At 37.3% G+C, this 20,309-nt stretch overlaps 1 protein-coding gene across 1 annotated transcript in view; it reads left to right on the top strand.

Annotated features, from left to right (window-relative positions):
• pth1r (parathyroid hormone 1 receptor) overlaps positions 1-20,309 on the top strand; it is a 55,862-nt gene that overhangs the window by 21,323 nt on the left and 14,230 nt on the right. The window contains exons 2-5 of the mRNA XM_044369323.1: positions 6,032-6,134; positions 14,461-14,571; positions 14,803-14,927; positions 18,829-18,923. Coding sequence (XP_044225258.1) covers positions 6,032-6,134; positions 14,461-14,571; positions 14,803-14,927; positions 18,829-18,923 — 434 coding nt within the window. The remainder of the gene's footprint in view (positions 1-6,031; positions 6,135-14,460; positions 14,572-14,802; positions 14,928-18,828; positions 18,924-20,309) is intronic.

The raw sequence follows: 20,309 nt of genomic DNA, 5'->3' as shown, positions 1-20,309 counted from the left end.
AAAAAAGGTACAGGAAAGTCCAAAAGCCCTTGGGATCAAATTTTGAATATATGCCAACAACAAGGAAGTGAATGTTAGCCTATGGTGTAAAGAATGGCAAATGACCAAAACAAGTACATAAAACAAACATTCGACTGTATTCCCATAATAGAGGCGCTTTACAGCTAGCAGAGTAAATATTATCTGTATATTATTTATCATCCATGTGACGAAGTGTGATCTGGAAAGGAAAGTCTCACTTTATATGACCATTTACCCAAAAATCTCATCCTCCACTGACGGATCAGCTAACAGAGAGAGGCATTATTGGATGACTCTGAGGTGATACTGAAAATTAATATGGTTTGTGTTTCCAGTCAAAATGCCAAAGTTGTGATCAGTGGTTTTATGTTGACAATCAAAACATGCCAAGAACACTGAAGCAAGACACATAATTGTATCTACAGCATACAGTTTGCCCTTTTCCCCATGTTTTCAAAGTCATTTAATATTTACTCTGACATGAAATTCTTCTACAAAAACATTTCCATACTCTGTCTCACATCTATGTAAAAAGCATTGACACATGCAGTGTTTCCCCACAATTTGGCAAGTAAATATCTAAATGATGTAAAATATTTAAAGATCACCTATGGTTGACACGACTGATCAATCTCTTGATAATTTCATCATCATTATGCTATGCTCCTTTTGAAACGCTGAATTAAAAAAAACAGCCGTTACTATTGTTGTTGCACTCAGCAGTAGTACTGTATATACAACAATATCATAGTTTTATCAGTATAATGCAAAAACTTCACGGATATCATGAAGTCATTGTACTGAAATATCAAAATCTGTCGTTGAAACAAATGAAATGTCAGTTTTTCTGTATTATTGTTCAGTTACATTTTTTTTCAGGTGAATCCCATCTCTGAATTTCTGCTGTTGGTTCAGATCTGCATTTGAGCTAATCTGTTTTGTTCACGTTGGAGATGAAGATGGAGAGCCTGTCTAAATCCCAACTGTTGGTTTGGCTCCCAGCCAGTGACTGACTGAGTGGAGTCAGCTCCTAGATTGTGTGGACTCTGCTTTACTGGTCTAAGCTGGAATCTTGCTGGTCAAGCAGCAGACACTGTCATAAGTAGGTTTCAGTGGGATCATTTGGCAAATTGCAACATTATTAAGACGTCTATTTGAGAGACTTGGGATATTTCCTTGAATAACCGCGCTTCAGCGTTTCTGTGCTGCATGTTTGTTACACACCCTGACCTTATAGCAACTTCCTATAATTCATACTACAAACAGCCTTCAGTAACAGTCACAATAATCGAGAAATACATAGTTATTCACTTATAGCATTACTATTAAACTATTAAACTTTTTTACATGTATCGGACACTTCTCTAACACTAGCTATCAGGATTTGTTTCTCGCCATTCTTACTGTAAAAAAATGTTGATCTTGGCAAGGAAAATTTCTTTTAACTTTACTGTTAGGGAGTTCAGGGCAAAGTTCAAACCCCATTGGAGCTTTGATGTTTTGCTCAGACATACAGGACTGCCTGGCATCATGGTTGCTGGAACATCTGGTCAAACACTGGTTTAATTCTCTCAACTATTATTTACGTCTCAATTTGATTTTGTTGTTCAATTTTGTTCTTTTTTTGAATTTAGAACGCTCTTTCATGGTCTGAGATACTACTAATGAGATTGTTGGGCTGTACTTTGACTTATTATGTTGAACTGGTTTTGCGGTTCGTTTAAACTTTTTGGATCCTCAAGGTTTTTTGTTTTGTGCTTTCTAATGAAATTCTACCTCCCATGCTCCAGCGTTTGACTCTCTTATTCACTGCAGGGCATTTCAGGAAATGTCTTTGGTCAACCACAACTTTCTTGAAAAAAAAAAGAAAGAAAAAGCGCAAGGCTGTCCACAATCAAGACTGTTGGTAATGTACCGGAAACCCAGTGTCTCCACTCAATGTATGAATGGCGTCTATCCACATGACTCCATTTTTTAATGGTCAATTTTTTAAAATATCTTTTTTAATGCTTTTGAAACACAATATTCCAAAATAAACAGAAAAGACAGCAACATAAGTTTTATAACTATATATAATCTGCTTTTGGCTCCCAAAATAATTTAGGAACCAAATGTATGTATTTAATGTTATTACCAAACTAAACCTAAACTGCAAATGTACCTTCAGTTCCATAGTGTGAATAGTATACACAGTAATACTTACTGTCCTAGTCCTAGTGGTTCAACACTGTCTTGACACACCACCCTAAATACAGTTCTCTCAATATTGGTCTTATATCCTCGCAGAGAGCTGCAGTTTAAGTCATCAAGCCGCAGTTTGGGCAGACAAATAGAAACTTGTGGTTTATTCAAGTGGAGTTTGTATTCTGGCGACCAGTGATGAAAACACACATATTTATATGGTGTGTATTTTTCTAATTTTCATTTTGGCACACGCTCAAAAGCATTTAACAAAAAGAATACTGTGTTTTAAATGAAATACAGTAAATAAGAATGTCCATGTTTCTCCCTGTGAGAGTTGTGTTTACTTTGGAGGTTTGGATTCTGGCCAATGGAGGAGGAATAGTTTTCAGAAATAATCAGGGGGCACACTTATTACCCAGGATTCTCTTCTTAAAATGGTAAATGATACTCTTCTACGTCCCCGTGAGCAGAAGTCTGCAGATGAAGGAGAAAAATTCCTCTAGTTTTTAGAAGGAAAATAAACCCCCCAAAAATCCATGGCTCATTTTAGTTTAATGTTTCACAGGGTCTCAAACTGCGCCGTAAAGGTTAAGATATTTGTTCTTAATGTGTTGGAACAGCAGCCTCACTTAACACGTTTGGAGGGGGAAAAAAAGCTCAAAAAAGCAAACTGGAACTGAACTTTACTACTCAAAGTGTAGTAAACTGGCTGACATTTCAATCTACTTTGAGGTTTGTTAATGAAAGCAGGAATAATCCTGATAACAAAAAAATGCAACATATGATACACAGTAACATAGATACTAGGAGCTAGTTTGTTCACATCCAAACTGTGAAAATTCAGTGATGATAATAGCACTTGTTCTTTCAGAGCAGTTAGCATCCGTACTCTGTTTCTGGTTTCCTCTTGGTTAAGCTCTCAGCTAAAGTAACCCAGTCAGCTATTTAGATGAAAATAATGTGAACGTCTCAGGAGCTGTCAGTGGAATATTCTATATTGGCATAGTTAGCACAGTAAACAGGTAGTATCTATCCTTGTTCGCCTGTGGTCAAATGTTGTTCCATCTGTGGTTGTTTACAGTGCAAAGCCATAAACGTCTTCATTCTGTAACCTCATTCAGCTCTCAGACTGGACATCCTTATTTCAGGGCTGAAAGTAGTGAAAATATTGATGGATTGAGGTATTATGGTTTTGTGTGCAGCAAACCCACGACGGCTCAGTATTTACAGTTTAATTTTAAGCTCACGAAATTAGGCACTTGCATCAGAGACAATGTATACACATCTTCATTCCCAAATGACTCCTTGTCTTAGTGTGCAGATTTAGAAGTTCCTTAGCTGCTTTTTTGAGAGTATAAACAGGCACCGGAGAAGGCTAAAAAAGTCAGGAACATATCCAAAGTTTGTTTTACTGCAATAGTTGGTTCTCATCGTCCTTCATAGCAGCCAACTACAGAACTACTGCCTAGTACGCAATATTTCTACTATAGTAACTGCACAAACATACCAGTAGTGGAATGTAACTAAGTATATGTAAGTACTGTGTGCATAGGTACAAATTTAAAGTACTTATAGTTAACTAAGTATTTCCATTTTGTGCTATGTTTTACTCTTACTTAATATGGTACTTCTTACTCCACTGCCTGTCAAATAAAGTCAGTGGAGTAAGAATTTATAGAGAAGCTATAGTACTAGTTAATTTGCAGCAATTTTATATATAAAACATTTGATTGCTTCATAAACTAAGATTAATTGTGATAGATTTAACTGCCCAAAAGTATAAAAAGTAGTTAGAATTAGTTCCACATTTACCAGCTGCAGCATTAAAATGTTTCTTACACATGCAACAGTAAGAATAATCCAGTAGTATAATATGGAATAAATAACTCCAACCAGACCATTCTCCTGCACAGTGTGTACTTTTACTTTTGATACGTAAAGCAAGTTTTGCTCATGAAGCTTTTCTATTTCAACTTAAGTAAGTAACTTGTAATAGCATTTTTACATAGTTGTACAACTTCTTTTACTTAAGTATAGGATCTTCACTGCATGTTTCGTAGTGAAAAACAGAAAGCAACACACAGTGAAAACCCACCCTAACAATTATGTGCTGAAGGTTTAAACACATTCATCATCGCTTGTAGACGCCTCAACACAAACATTAGCATACAAACAGCCTCTTTTTTAAAAAAAGTTGCAACACATGTGCATATTTAATAAATCAAATCATGTTAGCTAGATTAAAATCTCATTTTCAAAGGAGACTTGGACAAATCGGTGCCAACAAAATATAGGAGAGAACATAGTAATTATATCATAATAAGAATTCTGTCTCTGCTTTTTATCAGTGGGAGAAGAGGCTCTGATTTGATGATCATGCTCTTTAATTTGTTTTTATATCAAATATTTGAGATCTGATCTATTTGTTCTAAGAATGGCTACAATATAGTTTTTGGGAATTGTAATCTCTCAACATGTATACATTTAACCTCCTCGCTTCCTGTTTCTTTCTGCTTCTTGGCATGCTATTAGTATATTTCTCCAGTATGTAAACCTGCCTACTTCTTTTTGTTTTGAAGAGCTGATAGAAGTGAGAGCAAAATTTGATTTCTTGATGTAATTTGTGTCTTGAAACTGACAAATCTAACTGCAGCCAGTGAGTCAGTTGCTCTGAGTAAAAGTCTGTCTTTAATTTGTGCTGTTTGCTCTGCATCACTGAACCAAAAAAACAAGACTGGGTGTTTTTTTAGCCATACCTCCAGGCACACTGTATGGCATACACGTTAGTTTGTGTTTCATTGTGTGGCTACATATTGCATTTTGCTGCAGTATTGCTCAAACAACCATGAAAGCCCCTATATGACGGCGTAGAAAATCCTGGTGATTTGAGCACTGATCTTTGCTTTAGTTTTAGCGCTGGGTTTAAATTGCTATGTTTTCATTTCTACTTTTCTTGTCACGCTCTGTTAAAAATGAATGTGGTCATTTTTAATACAGTCACATTTGTCATTGCCCGAAAGTGATCCACGGGCAAACAGCAAGCCAGTCAGTGTGACCTATTAGAATGGAAAATGTTTCCTTGACTGGAAAACCACACCTGAGGTACCACGCCGCTTTCAAACACAATGTTTAAAAGCTGAAGTAAAAAGTGTAAGGTGTAAGAAAATGTTGGAAATAAAATGTTGCTTTTGTCCTTGTAATAACTTTGTCATGTCCGATTAGCGCCCACGTAGTGGACATAACTACAGGAATACAGGCTGGAACTATAAACATTAAATGAAACTGATACTGTTTAGTTGAGGAAAAACACGTCTTTTACAACCTTTTTTTGCTCCATGACAGCTAAGACAGAAATAAATATACGGCTTTGCTTATGAACACTTTGACACGGACTGTTGCGGTCAAATCTAATCTGACCTTCCAGTCACAGAACAGGCTGTACAACATCCAGGCCACCCCGTTGCAGTCCCTCAGTACTTTCACTTATATTCCATCTGAGAAAATGTCAGTAGTGTACATTTTGAGGAGTGTTTCATCGAAGGAAACCCGATTTAGATAGTGCTATCCGCAGCACTATGACCAGGGGTGCAGAGAGCCGTGGTTAGAGGGTTGTGAAGCAGCTGTGAAGAGGAAATCATGTCTGGATATCAGCCAACTGATGCATTTCATGCTGATTTTTACTCTTAAGAGCAAATTCAGAACCTTTTCTTCAGATCCAGATGGGACCACAAATGTGCAGTAAAATATTAAATGAAAACTGCCATTTAGACTTCAGTATTTCACTTCATTAACTCCATGTTTTTTGTTTTTTTTTCTATTTTTGTAGGTTTACGCAGATGATGTGCTCACGAAAGAAGAACAGATAGGCCTGTTATTCAAAGCCAAACGGAAGTGTGAGGGGAACATCAAGTCAAAGCACAAGGTCGCTGGTGAGTAAAGAAACAAGGTTGAGAGTCAACAGCCATGCTAGCGGCTCTATTAAGCTATACTTAAACACAGCAGAGCTTTAAGCTAACTGCATGTCAAAATGACAAAGATAGAATGATGATGTTTCACAAGTATAATGTTTAACATGTAAACCATGTTAGCTTATATTTGCTAATTAGCACAAAACACAAAGTACAGTCGAGGCTGATGGGAATGTTATTAGTTTTGCAGGTATTTGGTGGAGGATCACCAAAGTCATTACAATTAATCCTGTGGGGGACATGAATGTCTGTATCAAAATTCTTTTAATAGTTTTTGAGATATTCAAAACCAAAATCATCAGCCTCATGGTGGCTCTAGAATAAATGTCAGAGAATCACCAAAGTCAGTAGGATTCATCCTCTGGGGAACATGTATGTCTGTACTAAATTTCATGTGAAAGAAAGAACTCGGCAACACTAAGCTGACTTCTGGAAGAATCTTCTTTATTTCACCAACGCATTGCGGCATAAAGCCTTCATCGGGATGATTTGTATTAAATTTCATGACAATCCAACCATCAGTTGTTTAGATACAGTGCCAGTCACAAGTTTGGACACACTTTTATGGGGCTAGAACAGCGACAGTTAAATTTTGGCATCGAAAAGAAAATTTGACATTGAAAACAAAACCTGAAGTGAAAAAGGAAACATTGGCATTGAAACACTTGTATTGGGAAAAAAGCTGTATTGGAACTGAAAAAAGTTCCACTGAAAAATGAAACATTAGCATTAATAAAATTACAATCTTGTTATTTATGTTATGTTATTATCTTATTTTATTTAGATATTTTTTGCATTATGATGTGTTTTTCAACGTCAAGCTTCAGATTTTTTCTTTAAGTCTGTTTTTTTTCAGTGACAGGTTTTTTTTTTTACGCTGTCAGTTTTCTTTTCAGTATCATTGTTTTTCTTCTTCAACTTTCTGTACCATTTTGGCATAGGCCTACATTACCCAGTATGCCTTGCAGTCCAGTGAAGATATCCAAGGCCAATGGCATCATGGCGGAGATTTGAGCCAGACTGTTGTAATTTTTGCTCTAGGACTGTTAATATGTCACTTAATTGAGATTAAATATTTTTTCAAGAGAGAAAGTAACCATGTAGATTCCCAATATGTGATCAGTTTATCTAAATGACACCTGTTTATAAATCTGCTGCAATGTTTTCAGAGCCGCTGGCTGGCTGAGACCGGCCAGTCATCTCGCAGCCGGAGTCCTGCGTCATCATCCCAGGGAGAACATGATCTGATGAACTGATCTGTGCAGCTCTTTGGTAATTTACCGCTGGCTCTAATGTCACATAGTATTTTGATATATGATATAATTCCTTTTGGAAGATAAATGTTGGTCTCATAGATGAGATCTAACTGCAATAGCTGTCACATTAGTTTGTCTAATGCACAGATCAGCTCATTGGATCATGTTCTCCCATGATCACTCAGGCTGCTGCTGCAAGATGACCGCCCGGTCTCAGCGGGCCAGCAGCTCTTCACATGTCTGCAACACTGCGAAAATTACAACTGTCTGGCTCAAAATCTACGCCATGATGCCATCACCCTCGGATATCTTTGTTGAACCACAAGGCATACTCAGTAATGTAGGCCCTCCTCTCTATGCCAAAACGCCGACAGAAGGTTGATACTGAAAAACAGTCACACTGAAAAAACAACAACAAAAAAACCCAAAAAATACTGACACTGAAAGAAGACAGACATGAAGAAAAAAACTGAAGATTGACATTAAAATACACATCATATTGCAAAAAATAAGATAATAAGATTGTAAGATTGTAATTTTTTTAATGCCCATGTTTTATTTTCAGTGTAACTTTTTGTGTTAATACTTGTTTCAGTGGCAATACAACTTTTTCCATTACAAATGTTTCAATGCCAGTGTTTCCTTTTCCAGTTCAGGTTTTGTTTTCAATGTCGAATCTTATTTTCGATGCCAAAATTTAACGATTGCTGCTCTAGCCCCATACACTTTCCCATACTAATATGGCTAAAAAAGCAGGAATATTAGAAAATATCAAAGATGCTTACATTCATTTTAGGATGTGTTTTTTTTTCCATCAAGAGCTGGTAGCTGTTGGTCCATTGCTTGCCCCTTTAACCATGTTGTGATTTTTTTTCATACCATACTACAGTAGAATGACAAAATGATTATATTGTTGATGTTTGTCATGTCAATCACCCAATTAAGTGCATGTTTTGGATAGATAACAGATAAAATCAATGATTCTGTCCATCATGGCTTGCGTATATCGACCAAATGTCTTAGCAACAGGCTGATAGGTGTTTTGCTGAAAGATGAAAACTGACGGAGACTAATTATGCAGGATGTGTAAGATTCCAATGAGCTCATGTGAAGGCAAGGTCCCACTTCATTACCTTTGATTAGTTTTCCAATAGTGTGATTTTCCACTACCTGCATTGGGTTGCCCTGAAAAGATTTCTGTCAGAGATGCTCATGTCAAAGGATACAGAGCCATTTATTGCAGAAAAATGGTTTTATTTGTCAGAATAGGTTCAGCTATTGAGGGTGCTCCCGATGAATTCCAGCTGGAGCGGGAGATTCAAATGGGAGTGCAATAAATCCCCCACAGGCTGCACAGAACACAACTTCATGGAAACATATTTGAAATACACATTATGTACAAGGCAGGAGATGCTATCAGAGGTAGGAGGAGTACCAGGAGGAGGCTGGATTTATCGATGAAGGAATCAATCAACACAACAATAAAGTTTATCAGGTACTGTTGGAGCAATCAGCATCACCAGCAGCAGCAAGTTGATCACAAGAGTGAAAGTTAAAGTGCAACAGACGACTGTAAAGGCCAACTTGTTGTCTTGATTGAACGTGATTGGTGACTTGTTTAAATGTGATTGTTGATTATAAGTGCTTATACTAATCAGCTGATGTTATGCACACTTCAGAACCAACTTGCTTCTTTGAAAAAAAAATTTAAGAAAGATAAGGATTTTTGAGACCTTCTCTTTGCCGTTACGTTAAAATCAAATACTTATTTTCAGAGCTAGCCAGTTTCATATCCATTTGAATGCATGAAAAATGCTGTTCTGTTTCCTTTGTCTTCCTTGTGGCTTTTTGGAGGCTGGAACTGAAGACGAAGTTGATCCTGGGGTGTATTTGTGTATTTATGGGTGTCTGAAGAGCGCCATTTTCCAGCCGACCCCAGCATCTACTGTATCTGATTGTGGTTACTGTCATTTTCCCAGTTGATTGTTCAGAGAAGGATTTTGGATTCCAGAGCCAAACCAATCGTATTATTTTCTCTTTAACCCCAGTGCATTGTGGTCGCATTGAATTCTTGGACCCTCCAAACGATACCCTTTTGTAAATGAAACACATAATTAAAAATGTTTACTTCCACTCTACGAACACAAAAGCTTTTGTTGACCGTTCCCAGTAGTTACATTGCCCTGCGTGATATTTCCCAACTTTTCATGGTTTTGATAAACGTCCACAAATATCAAATTAGACCTAAAAAAAAAAAAAAAGACAGAATTGCTACTATTGAGAACTGCAGGCGCCGAACAGCAGCTTGTGCAAGATGTCCAGGGCTTATATAACGATGCTGTGCTTTTTCTCAAAGGATATTTAACAGGATGGCCATAGATGCTAATGTAGAGCAGAGCAGCCAGCCAAACATGAAGCCTCTCTCAGATGAGTGTCTGTGTTGCTCATCTGACCACCATCATGCTTAATCTATCCTGACATGTCATAGTGAATGGCCAGCCTGGTGTCACACCCGCCAGCCATCTCCATGCACATTTGCACCTGTTTATTCCACTTATGTAATTGATTTTAGATAAAAAAAAACATATTGCAATGTTTAGCACTTTATGGCATTAAATTAGAGCTAAATCAATTAGTCGGTCAACAGAAAATCAATCTGCAACTACTTTGATTTGGTTTTTTTAAACAAAAATGCAAAAAAAAAAAAAATCAAAAAAATCACTGGTTCCAGTTTCTCGAATGTCTGGTTTTCTTATTATCCTATGATAGTGAAATGGATCTCTTTTGGGTTTATACTGTTGGTTGGACAAAACGAGCCATTTATAGACATCACGTTGGGCTCTGGGAAACTGTGATGGGCATTTTCTTACTATTTTTTTCTTTTATTTAGAGGAAACAATTTATTGAAATTAATAATCAGCAGCTTAATCTACAAAAAATATAGCCCCATATTAAACTTGACTGAAGATTTCAAGTGATCTTGACTAGACTTAGATATTAGAAAGTTATATCACATTTCTTAATTAATTAATTGCAGATGTGTCAGTGTAATTCCTTCATGTTGTGCTGGAATATTTAGTTGATTAATAGAGTAATTGATAAAACTATGTTGGTGATTTATTCATCTTTTAAGTATTTTACTAGTTTCTCAAACGTGACTATGTTCTACTGATCTCCGTTTTATAAAATGAAAAAATGTAATTAAATTAAATATCTTTGGGTTTTAAACTGAAGACATCATCTTGGGCATTTGGAGCTTGTGAAATTTCTGATATTTTATAGACTAAATAATGAATTGGAGAAATAATTGACAGATTAATCTATAATAAATATAATTATAGCTGCAGCTATAATGCACTATATTACATACACTCTCATGGGTAGATTAATATAATGGGGTTTTTTTGGAGGTTTTTTTTGTCTATATTTAAGGTGCTGTAGGATGCTGAATCTAGACTCTAACAAGCCCATCAGGAATGTCTGACTGGGATCAGTGGAATGAGTTTTGAAGTGGGGGGACATTCAGCTTTGGATGACGTAATAGATTAGTGAACTTCCTTTCAATCTCAGCCTAGCCTACCATTTTTGTACAACTAAGATGTGGTAAGAAATGCATTCCCTGTTCTCATCAGGGTAGTTCCACATCAAAATGGTAGCAGCAGCTGCTTTTTTTTTTTTTTTCAAGCGCAGTGGTTCACCAAAAAGCGGCTAAAAAGGTTTGACTCAAAAGGAGTGTCTTGGCTCCTGTTGATACGGACCATTATGTTTTTCACTCTGAGAATTGTTACACTGTAAACAATCAACCAACCAACCAATCGTCTTTTTAAATAAGGTTCGAAAGAGAACCAAAATTCATTCCCTATTAAAACAGAGTCTTTACAACCAGTATGCCTATTAACATGCAAATAGACAGCACTGCAGCAGAGCAGGGTTTAGTCCCTGAGGCTTATTTTACAAAGTACTGAGTGTGCCTATCAGTCCCAAAGCAAAAGTTATTTAACACTTTGTTTATGTCCAAGTCATCAGGTCCAACGTGTTAGAGTAGGCTTACTTAGACGTACCATTTTATTACTGTTATACTTTAGTCTTGTTGAAAAAGTCTGGTTGTCCCCCATATTCCTGCACCAGTGACTTGGACTCTGTGAAATGCTTGGGGTGCTGTTTTGGGGGTACTGACCTGCATACCTGATGATGCTGCCACATACCGGATTTGACTCATCCCGTATGTGGTGGCTGTTTGCTGACCTCTTTTGGAAGGTTGCACACGTCTGTTCAATCACAGCTGAAGGAATTATGTTGAGCATATTACCTTATTAAAGAAAAAAATAAAGAGTCCCTGGTGTGGTTGCTGTATATGCCTGGATAAGCACATATGTGCTCATTTAATGTGCTTGATTTGATTTTTTTTTTTTTACTTAATGGACCATTAATTGCTTTGACTTCACTTTCACATTTGAACTTAATTTGATCTTAAGAGTCTCATCTGGTTGTTTGTTTGTAATCATGTAATGTGGAAATAATTTAAAATCTGACTAGCGGTTTGCTCTGATGTAAACTTAAATTTAGGAGGCCGTCAAGATAAGATTTGAGATAAAGTATACAAGCAGTTTTGGTTGCTTAGTAACCGGAGGCGCAACAGTAGTGCAACCTCCCAAGCACCTTGGATAAAAGGATGAAAGCAGCACAGCTGGCGTTTTCCACGCGTTTTTAGACGCAACATCTGAACATCCCCCTACTTGTGCTTTCCAATGACCCATGTAAGTGTTTTTCTTGAAGTGGTCGTACGGATTTGGACAAATTTTACTCTTGTAGTTTTAATGGCTTTGGCCTCAAATATGTGTTTTTTTTAACGTTGTGGTGTGACCTTGAAACAGTGGGTTGAGAGAATAGCAGCTAGCATGCATTTTTTAGGACTTTCATCTGTATTTGTCTTGCCTGTGTCCTGCCTGACCACCCCAGAGTTTTTTTTTTTTTCTGGCACTGTAAACTTGTGGTTTTCGGATCTATTATAGGAGAGGTGGAGTGATGACTATTTTAAAAAGCTAGCAGTCTGTAATGTAGGATTTGTTGAGTGTAAAGAATTGATCGTGCAATTCAAGGTTCATTGAGAGAGGATTAGGTCCCGTGTGAGGCTGAAACCTCGTTTTTGCTTGTATTTCAACATTTTATCGATTTGTTTTTATTTCTCATTTGTGCTTAAAATACACAAAAGTCTCCATTACGTGACTGAGACAAGGTTTTCATTGAGGGAAACACTGAGGTTTGCCTGGAGAGGACAGTGGAGGGATGTGGGTTCAATGCCCCAGACCTTGCAGTGTGAAAATAGCACAGCCTTCAAGCTTGTGGTCTGGGTGTAGAATAACAGCAATCATTATAAAAGGTTGCATGTATCAGGAAAAAGTGCAATATGTGTTTTGACATCTGCAGGTCAGAATCAAATGAGTCGGGGGGGAAAGAAAACCTTATTAAAAACCCCAGTTACATCACTAATACCAAAGTCCCCCCGTAGTCACATTTATATTTAAATCGTGGTTAAGAATTTTACGGGAAATTATATATGTGTATGTGTTCGTTGTTTAATTTAAGCCTGTTAGTAGGTGGTCCTATGGTAATAAAACCTATGGCAAAAGTGAACAGCAATTCTACTTTTACTCCCAGGATGTGTGGTCAGTGTGATTTTCAAAACTAAGCGCTGTTCTTCCCCCACTAGAGATCTACAGGAATCATTCAGCTCCACTCAGTCTGCTCTTTAATTTTGTGCTCCAAGTGACAGGCAAATAAAAAGCATGTCGTCATTGCGTCAGATGTTACTTTGTAACTTTGATTACAGGAATGAGAAAATAATGGATCTACTGCAAAGAGACGATAGTTTTAGTTTTATCCTTAGCTACTTATTAGTGGTCAAAGTGAGGCAGATGTTTTCAATAATGCAACATAAATGCCAAGCCATAAGGGAAGCTTTTGCCAGGAATCTGTGGGGAAAGGGACTTTGCTCCCACTATCGGAGGGCTGAGGTCTACGGTTTAGCTGATAATTAAGGGGCTTGCTGCTCCGAAACAGGATTTTTTTTCCTTTGAACCTGCAGCTCTTTGTCTGAAGTATAGATGCGTTATTGCAAAGTCTCATGCAGGGAAGTGTTCCCTGAAAACAGTTTTTGTGATCTCCAGGAGAAGCACATTGTCAGCATTTTGTAGCAATCTCAAGGGTGTAGAGAAAAAATTGAGAGGTTCACATTATAATGATTTCTTGACAATTTTTTACATACTAAATGTTCCTGACCACCATCTCAGAAACTCCCTATAATTTCCTTTGAATCAACCAATCCCGTAAATGAAACAAAAATGCATGTTATAATTATAATTACAGTATTTTAAATGATTTATGAGCTTTTCTTTTTCTTTGCAGATACATGATATTAAAGTTGAATTCGATGCATGTTGAAGACAGACATCTTTATAACATAGCACTTCTATTTTGACATAGTAGGCTTCTCAGGATACTACAATGCTGCCAGTATTGCATGTAACCTTTTAAATGAGATCCATACTGAAATCAATTCCATACAACATAAAAACAGTATGATGTTATAAACAATGTAGCAGTGATGGAAATCTGCTGAAGAGACCTCTGCAGCTAACAAACAAGGTCAATGAACACTAGATTCAATAGACAACTTGTTATCAGCATGCTGGGAATTCCATGATTGTGAGTCTTAATTATATGACAATAGATGGAGAGCAAACAAGAACGTGTGTTATCTGGGTGACCCATGTTTCCTTAAAAAAAAAAAAAAAAAGACTCATTTACTGTACAGTAAGACCACAAATTACAAGACTGCTCTGGGGTGCTAATTTACATACTATGTAAAGTCCATGCATTTGCCCTATTTTTTAAAGGACAACAGAATCCTTGAAAACATAGCCTACTGCTGCTCTTGTAAAGGCCCGAAGCCATGTAATGTTGGAATCAGGGGAGAACAACACTCTCTGTGGCTCTATTTTTAAAAGTCAGCACTGCTTCTGTCTCCGCAGATGGTTTCTGCTCACCAGAATGGGACGGCATTGTGTGTTGGCCTGAAGGAGCTCCGGGAAAACTTGTATCCACCGCATGTCCAGAGTATATCTATGACTTCAACCATAAAGGTAAATGTGGCCCTGAATACAGTCATGAATTAACACCCTGTAGGCTCATTTTCAGTTAATTAAAGAGCACTATGCCTCTGGTTTTATACTGTGCAGTAGAAACCTCTTTGGCAATTTTAAACAATTATGCAGGTTTAATTAAGAAATAAGCTAAGGATGTCTAATTGATTGTGTTGGTAATCAACAATCGAAATCTGTAATTAAAAATAGACTTTTCCGCTTGATGTCTAGGACTGGCATACCGTCGGTGTGACAACAACGGAACATGGGAGCTGGCCACAACCAACAACAAGACATGGGCCAATTATAGCGAATGTGCAAAATTCCTCTACCATTACAACCAGAGCCATGAAAAGGTAAGAGCCGTCTCATTTCCATTTTCATGCTCATTGACACAGTTACAGTGCCGTTCTCTGCAATAATTGAGAGCAATAGCCTTTGTGAATGCATTGCGTAAATTGTCACACTTAAGATATTACAGCCTTTCAGGCAACTACTGTATTGCACCATTTCACCCTGCAATTACAACCCCTTTGAAATTTGTAACACATGTCAACATGTCTCCTCACTAATGTACAGTGTGAATAAATAGATAATGACAGGAAGGCAATGTGGTTGCTTTGTGATAATATAAAGCTTCAATTAGCTAAATGACCATTCAGATACTGACAACAGTGTCCCATTAGCCTTAATTGCAAACTACAAAACTTGCCAGAGAGCATTCCATTCACAAAACACTAAGAAATCTTCAATCATGACTAAACCTCGTAGCTGGCTTTCTTGTTAGTAGACAGAAATAAAAAGAAACTGAGACCCAAGGAGTCTGCCGTGTACTGATGTCATGTTGCCTTCCCGGTAATGGCATTCTTAAAATAAAAAGGTTCTGTCTCACAGCCATTTTAGGCTACCAGTGTAGTGCAGTTTTAAATATATATATTTTATTGCTGTTACTGAGCTCAAACATTCTAATTGTGTTTAATCTAAATGGACACAATGGCCAAAAGTATGTGGACACCCAAACATTACACCCGTATGTGATCTTTGAACAAAAACCTTTGCCATTACTTTGCTTTTATGACAGCATCCGCTCTGTTGGAGGGGCTTTTACAGTGTTTTGGAGCATGACTGCAGGGATTTCGGTCCCATCCAGACACAAGAGCGCCAGGTCAGACACAGATGATGGTTGATAAGGCCTGGCTCACAGTCGGTGCCCCAGCTCATCCCAGGTGTGCTCAAGGTGTTTGATGGGATTGAGGTCAGGGCTCTGTGCAGGCCATTCAAGTTCACCACTAATCTCGGAAAAACATTTCTTTATCGACCAAGCTTGGACCATGGGGTGTATTGTAACATTGACACAGGAGGGGCTTTTCACAAAGTTGGAGGTGCACTTTTGTCACTGTAACATAATTTTATTGTGATGATAAATAGCTGCAGAATAAGTACAAGCACATACTTTTTGGCCATATTGTGTGTCTTTTATGTTCGTCATGCTAAAAAATTGAAAGGGATTTAATTCTATTTAATTTGTGGTTTAGCTGTTGTTATGGGTGAATTAAACAGTTATTGTATAATTACAATAGTAGAGCTAATATTGGGATGATCCTTGTTTCATACTTGTAGCATTGGTACCCAGTGTTTCCCTGTTGTGTATCGTAACAGAACACACTACTAAGGTTGCTCATTTTACACAAGGAGAATTTTGCACAAAAAACACACAGTTGTTGTGTAAGTGAGGATGTAAAACTGGGCAGAGTCATGGTGGGAGAGACTGCTGGGGCAAATTTAGAATAGGTCTGACTATTCTCTCGGGTCTGCATCTTTACACCCATAACGCAATTTTTATTAAACATAACGACTACATACCAAAACTTACTACTCAGCATATTCCCTAAACATAATCGTTAAGCTCAGCCAGCTGTAACATAAAACCTAAACATGACCATCACGTGAGAATCAAACCTTAGATCATAAACACTACAAACACTGACATCACCATCACACGTGAGAGGCACATTGTGTCATAAACCAAACACTGCAGCCTTTTACTATCTTCATCCCCAAGTGACTGACAAAGGTAAATGTGACCCTGATCTCAGTTGCTCCTGTAGTATTTCTCTATCGTTGCGTGGGGGCTTGGATGTCAGAGCATAACACTGGCAGTGAATAGGACTACTGGGTATTGTAAGAACGGCTGAAAACAGCCAGAGCCTGGCTGTAAATGGAAAAAATACCATTTACACAGCCATTGTTGTGTTTGTGTACTGTATGAAGTTTTTTGTGTAAATAATATCAAATTATCGACTATTATTATGCTGAAATGGCTTTTTAATGCAATATTTGAATAATAATCACGGATATAAGTCTGTAGTCTGTAGCTTTTAAAGGTATTATCATTATATTAGTGGTCAGTATTAAGTGGCTCTCCAGTTTGTAGGGTTGCTACTGGTTAGCCTTGGAATTTGTCAATGAATAGAGGGAATAGAGTAATTAGTACCTCACTGGTAAATACATTCAAAGCTCGCTCCAAATTTTTGTACAGAAGGTTTTGGTTTGATTTTAACTCGTAGTGTATTTTTGCCATGAAACAATACACATCAGCTTTCCCACATACATTTTCCTCTCCCCTGTTTGAATGGGGTGTAGAGGATGTGGGCATAACCTCATCATGGCGCCCTTCAATTTCTTTCTGACTTTAGATGTTTATGTTGATGGGCTCCAGTAAAAGCGGTTGCAGCACTTAATGACAAATGCATATGCACGAATGAAAGCCCCTGACTGCATAACCGCCATACCGCGGACCACCATCACTACTTAGATACACGTTTGGCACAGAAGCCCGATGCTAAATGATAACAGCAGTGGAGTATCTGGTTACATCACATGAGGCTCTCGGCCCCTTCAGCATGTTGACGCGCAGAGGGTCTGGTTGGCTCCCCTCACAGTGTCCTCTGGCTGCCAGCTCACTGCTTAGAAGATCAAACCACCCCACCCAGCCTTTCTCAGCGCCGTCACCCTTGTCAAATGTTGTTTCCATCAGTAACTTTTGGGTGCTTATGACAATTCTGTCACCAGGTGGCAATGCATTTTCAAACGCACGGAAGCTAACACATTTTGAAGCCTAGTTTTTAGGAAAAATTCTAACATATAGTGTCAGTCTTTGAGAAATTTCCTCTTTCTATATTTATGCAGCTCTTGGTGAAAACACGCTGTGTGTAATAAAATCACTTGCCTAAAGCAATGTTGTCACTAAAATTTTAAGCACAAAGAGTAATCGAGTCTTGTAAAAACTAATGGAAAAATAGTTAAACCGAATGGTTCTAGTTTCCCAAATTACCTGGATCACTAAAGCTAAATGAAGCCTGCCAGTATACCTATAATTTTCCAACAAAAAGAGATATACATTTTTCACACAGTTTTTTTCATTTTTTATGAAAAAGATCATGTAGTATTTCATTTTAGTAGATGAGGATTCTTCTTTCTATATCTCTGCAGCTCTTGGTGAAAACATGTACTTTGTAATAAAATCACTTGCCTAAAGCAATGTTGTCACTAAAATTTTAAGCACAAAGAGTAATCGAGTCTTGTAAAAACTAATGGAAAAATAGTTAAACCGAATGGTTCTGATTTCCCAAATTACCTGGATCACTAAAGCTAAATGAAGCCTGCCAGTATGCTTATGTTTTTCCAACAATAAGAGATACATGTTTTTTTTCTTTTTTTTATGAAAAAGATTATATAGTATTTCATTTGAGTAGCTGAAGCCTCCTGATCCTTATTTATTGTACATGAGATAAGAAATATAATCTATTATGAACAGTATAAATAATAAGTATATGTTTTTCTAAAGTTTGTTGTTCCCTGTCATCCTAACAGATGTTTCATGTGATTAAAATGTTTTGTAGTAAGTTGCTGGATCAACAATGTAAACTACCAAACTCTTATGTGCGTTCGGTTATTTTAAAATAAAACTGCATAGATGCTGTAATTGCTACAATGTATTATTTTGTAGATGCACACGAGTGTTGACCAGGTTAATTTGCAGTTTTTTAATGTATTTTTTCTATAATGGTGGCTAAAAAATGAATATAGTTACAGTTGTTTTATAAGAAAAAAAAGACAGTGATCTGACTAAAACCTACAGTACATCTACAGTGGCACTACAGTAAAGAGAAGCTATGCTGTAGTCTTCTCAAGCTTAGTGTTTTTATCCATTTTGCTGCCCTTTCAACAGTCTAACAAATTATCCTCTTCCAACAGGAGGTCTTTCACCGTCTGTATCTCATCTACACAGTGGGGTACTCCATCTCTCTGGGATCACTCATGGTGGCTGTGGTCATCTTGGGATATTTCCGGTGAGTCGATGCTGTCACTGGAATTTTTCAATCAGCCTTTTCAACCACAAACGTTCCCAAGAGAGGGATTTAAATGCAAGGTCAGAAATGAAGGTTGAAGCAGTTGCAGAGGAGATCAAAACAGGCACTCTAAATGGTTAATAGCATGATGACATGATAAATGGCAATTTCTAACCATGCCAGTGAATATTGTTAAGTTGAAAACAGCAGAGAGCATATTAATTTCATGATGACTTAAAGGATAAAAGAGGCTTTATCATGAAATCATGCGATTCTCCCTGGGTGTATAAGCATGCGACACAGTATATTTTTTGTCACGGCAACAACATGAAGCATGCAAAATGTAACATTACCTTTGACTTTTACTGTACTTTGACTTTTTACAGACTATGATATGTCCACCTTTGAGGAGGAATCTGCCTCCAGGCTTGCAGCAATGCATGCTCAATCGTCTGACATTTAGGTTCTTTGTCATTTTCATGCCGATTTAGAGTTTCGATGACAAACAACCAAAGCTCGGATACTGATTTTGTAATTCCACCAAGCTTAGAAAAATAACATATCTTAAGTCACAATGTGTGTGAGTGGTGCTTTTTTCCCTGTTTTCTCCACTGAAACATATAAAGTAGATAAAATTGTTTTAAAAGATGTGAATAATATAAAGATAAATGCTATAAACATAAGTCTAATCTTCAATCTCTCTTGCCTCAATGGCAATGAAGAAAACCCCAAAACAAGGCTGAATTCATTTTTTGTGTGGTGACAGTCTGATTTTTTTTTTTTTCATGGCTGATTAATGCAGGGCAGATTTGTCATTATTTGCTTATTTTGTTGAGCATAGGGAGTATCAGAAATCGATGTGAAGGAGCTGTTTACCAATGTTCCCACCAGCGTGACTTACTGTACAGGCAGGCAGTCAGAAAGCTTTAGGAACGCTCCCAACTGGCACCAGGAAATCTACGGGCCAAATGAGTTTAATAAGTTGTCCCAGGGGTCCATCTGACATTCTGGCTCTGTGCTCCAGAGCACTCCAGCCATGTCTCACCTTCAACATGTCAGCTTTCAGACAGGAGAGCTCATAAATGTTTTCCAGGGAGAGAAAAGAGATATTTCACATTAGCAGTTATGTTTAGGTTTTTTTTTCACCAGGGAAATGTACGCTAGATTAGATTTTGCCCACCACTTCAAATCAATAGTTCTCTAAGGATAGCTTGTCAAATATTCAGCTTATTAATAAGGCTATTGAGAAAGAAACAGTCAATAACTACTAATTTCAGTATTCAGTAATTGTTAAAGATTTTTCATGGGACTTCAGAATATTCTTGTTCAAGATTTGAAAAACAAGTTGATTTCTTGGATTTATTATAACACCAATAAATATTCAGT

The sequence above is a fragment of the Thunnus albacares genome, chromosome 12, assembly GCF_914725855.1.
Source record: "Thunnus albacares chromosome 12, fThuAlb1.1, whole genome shotgun sequence".
Taxonomy (NCBI): Eukaryota; Metazoa; Chordata; class Actinopteri; order Scombriformes; family Scombridae; genus Thunnus; species Thunnus albacares.
The sequence above is the reverse complement of the archived record's forward strand: the minus strand, read 5'-3'. Positions and strand labels throughout refer to the sequence as shown.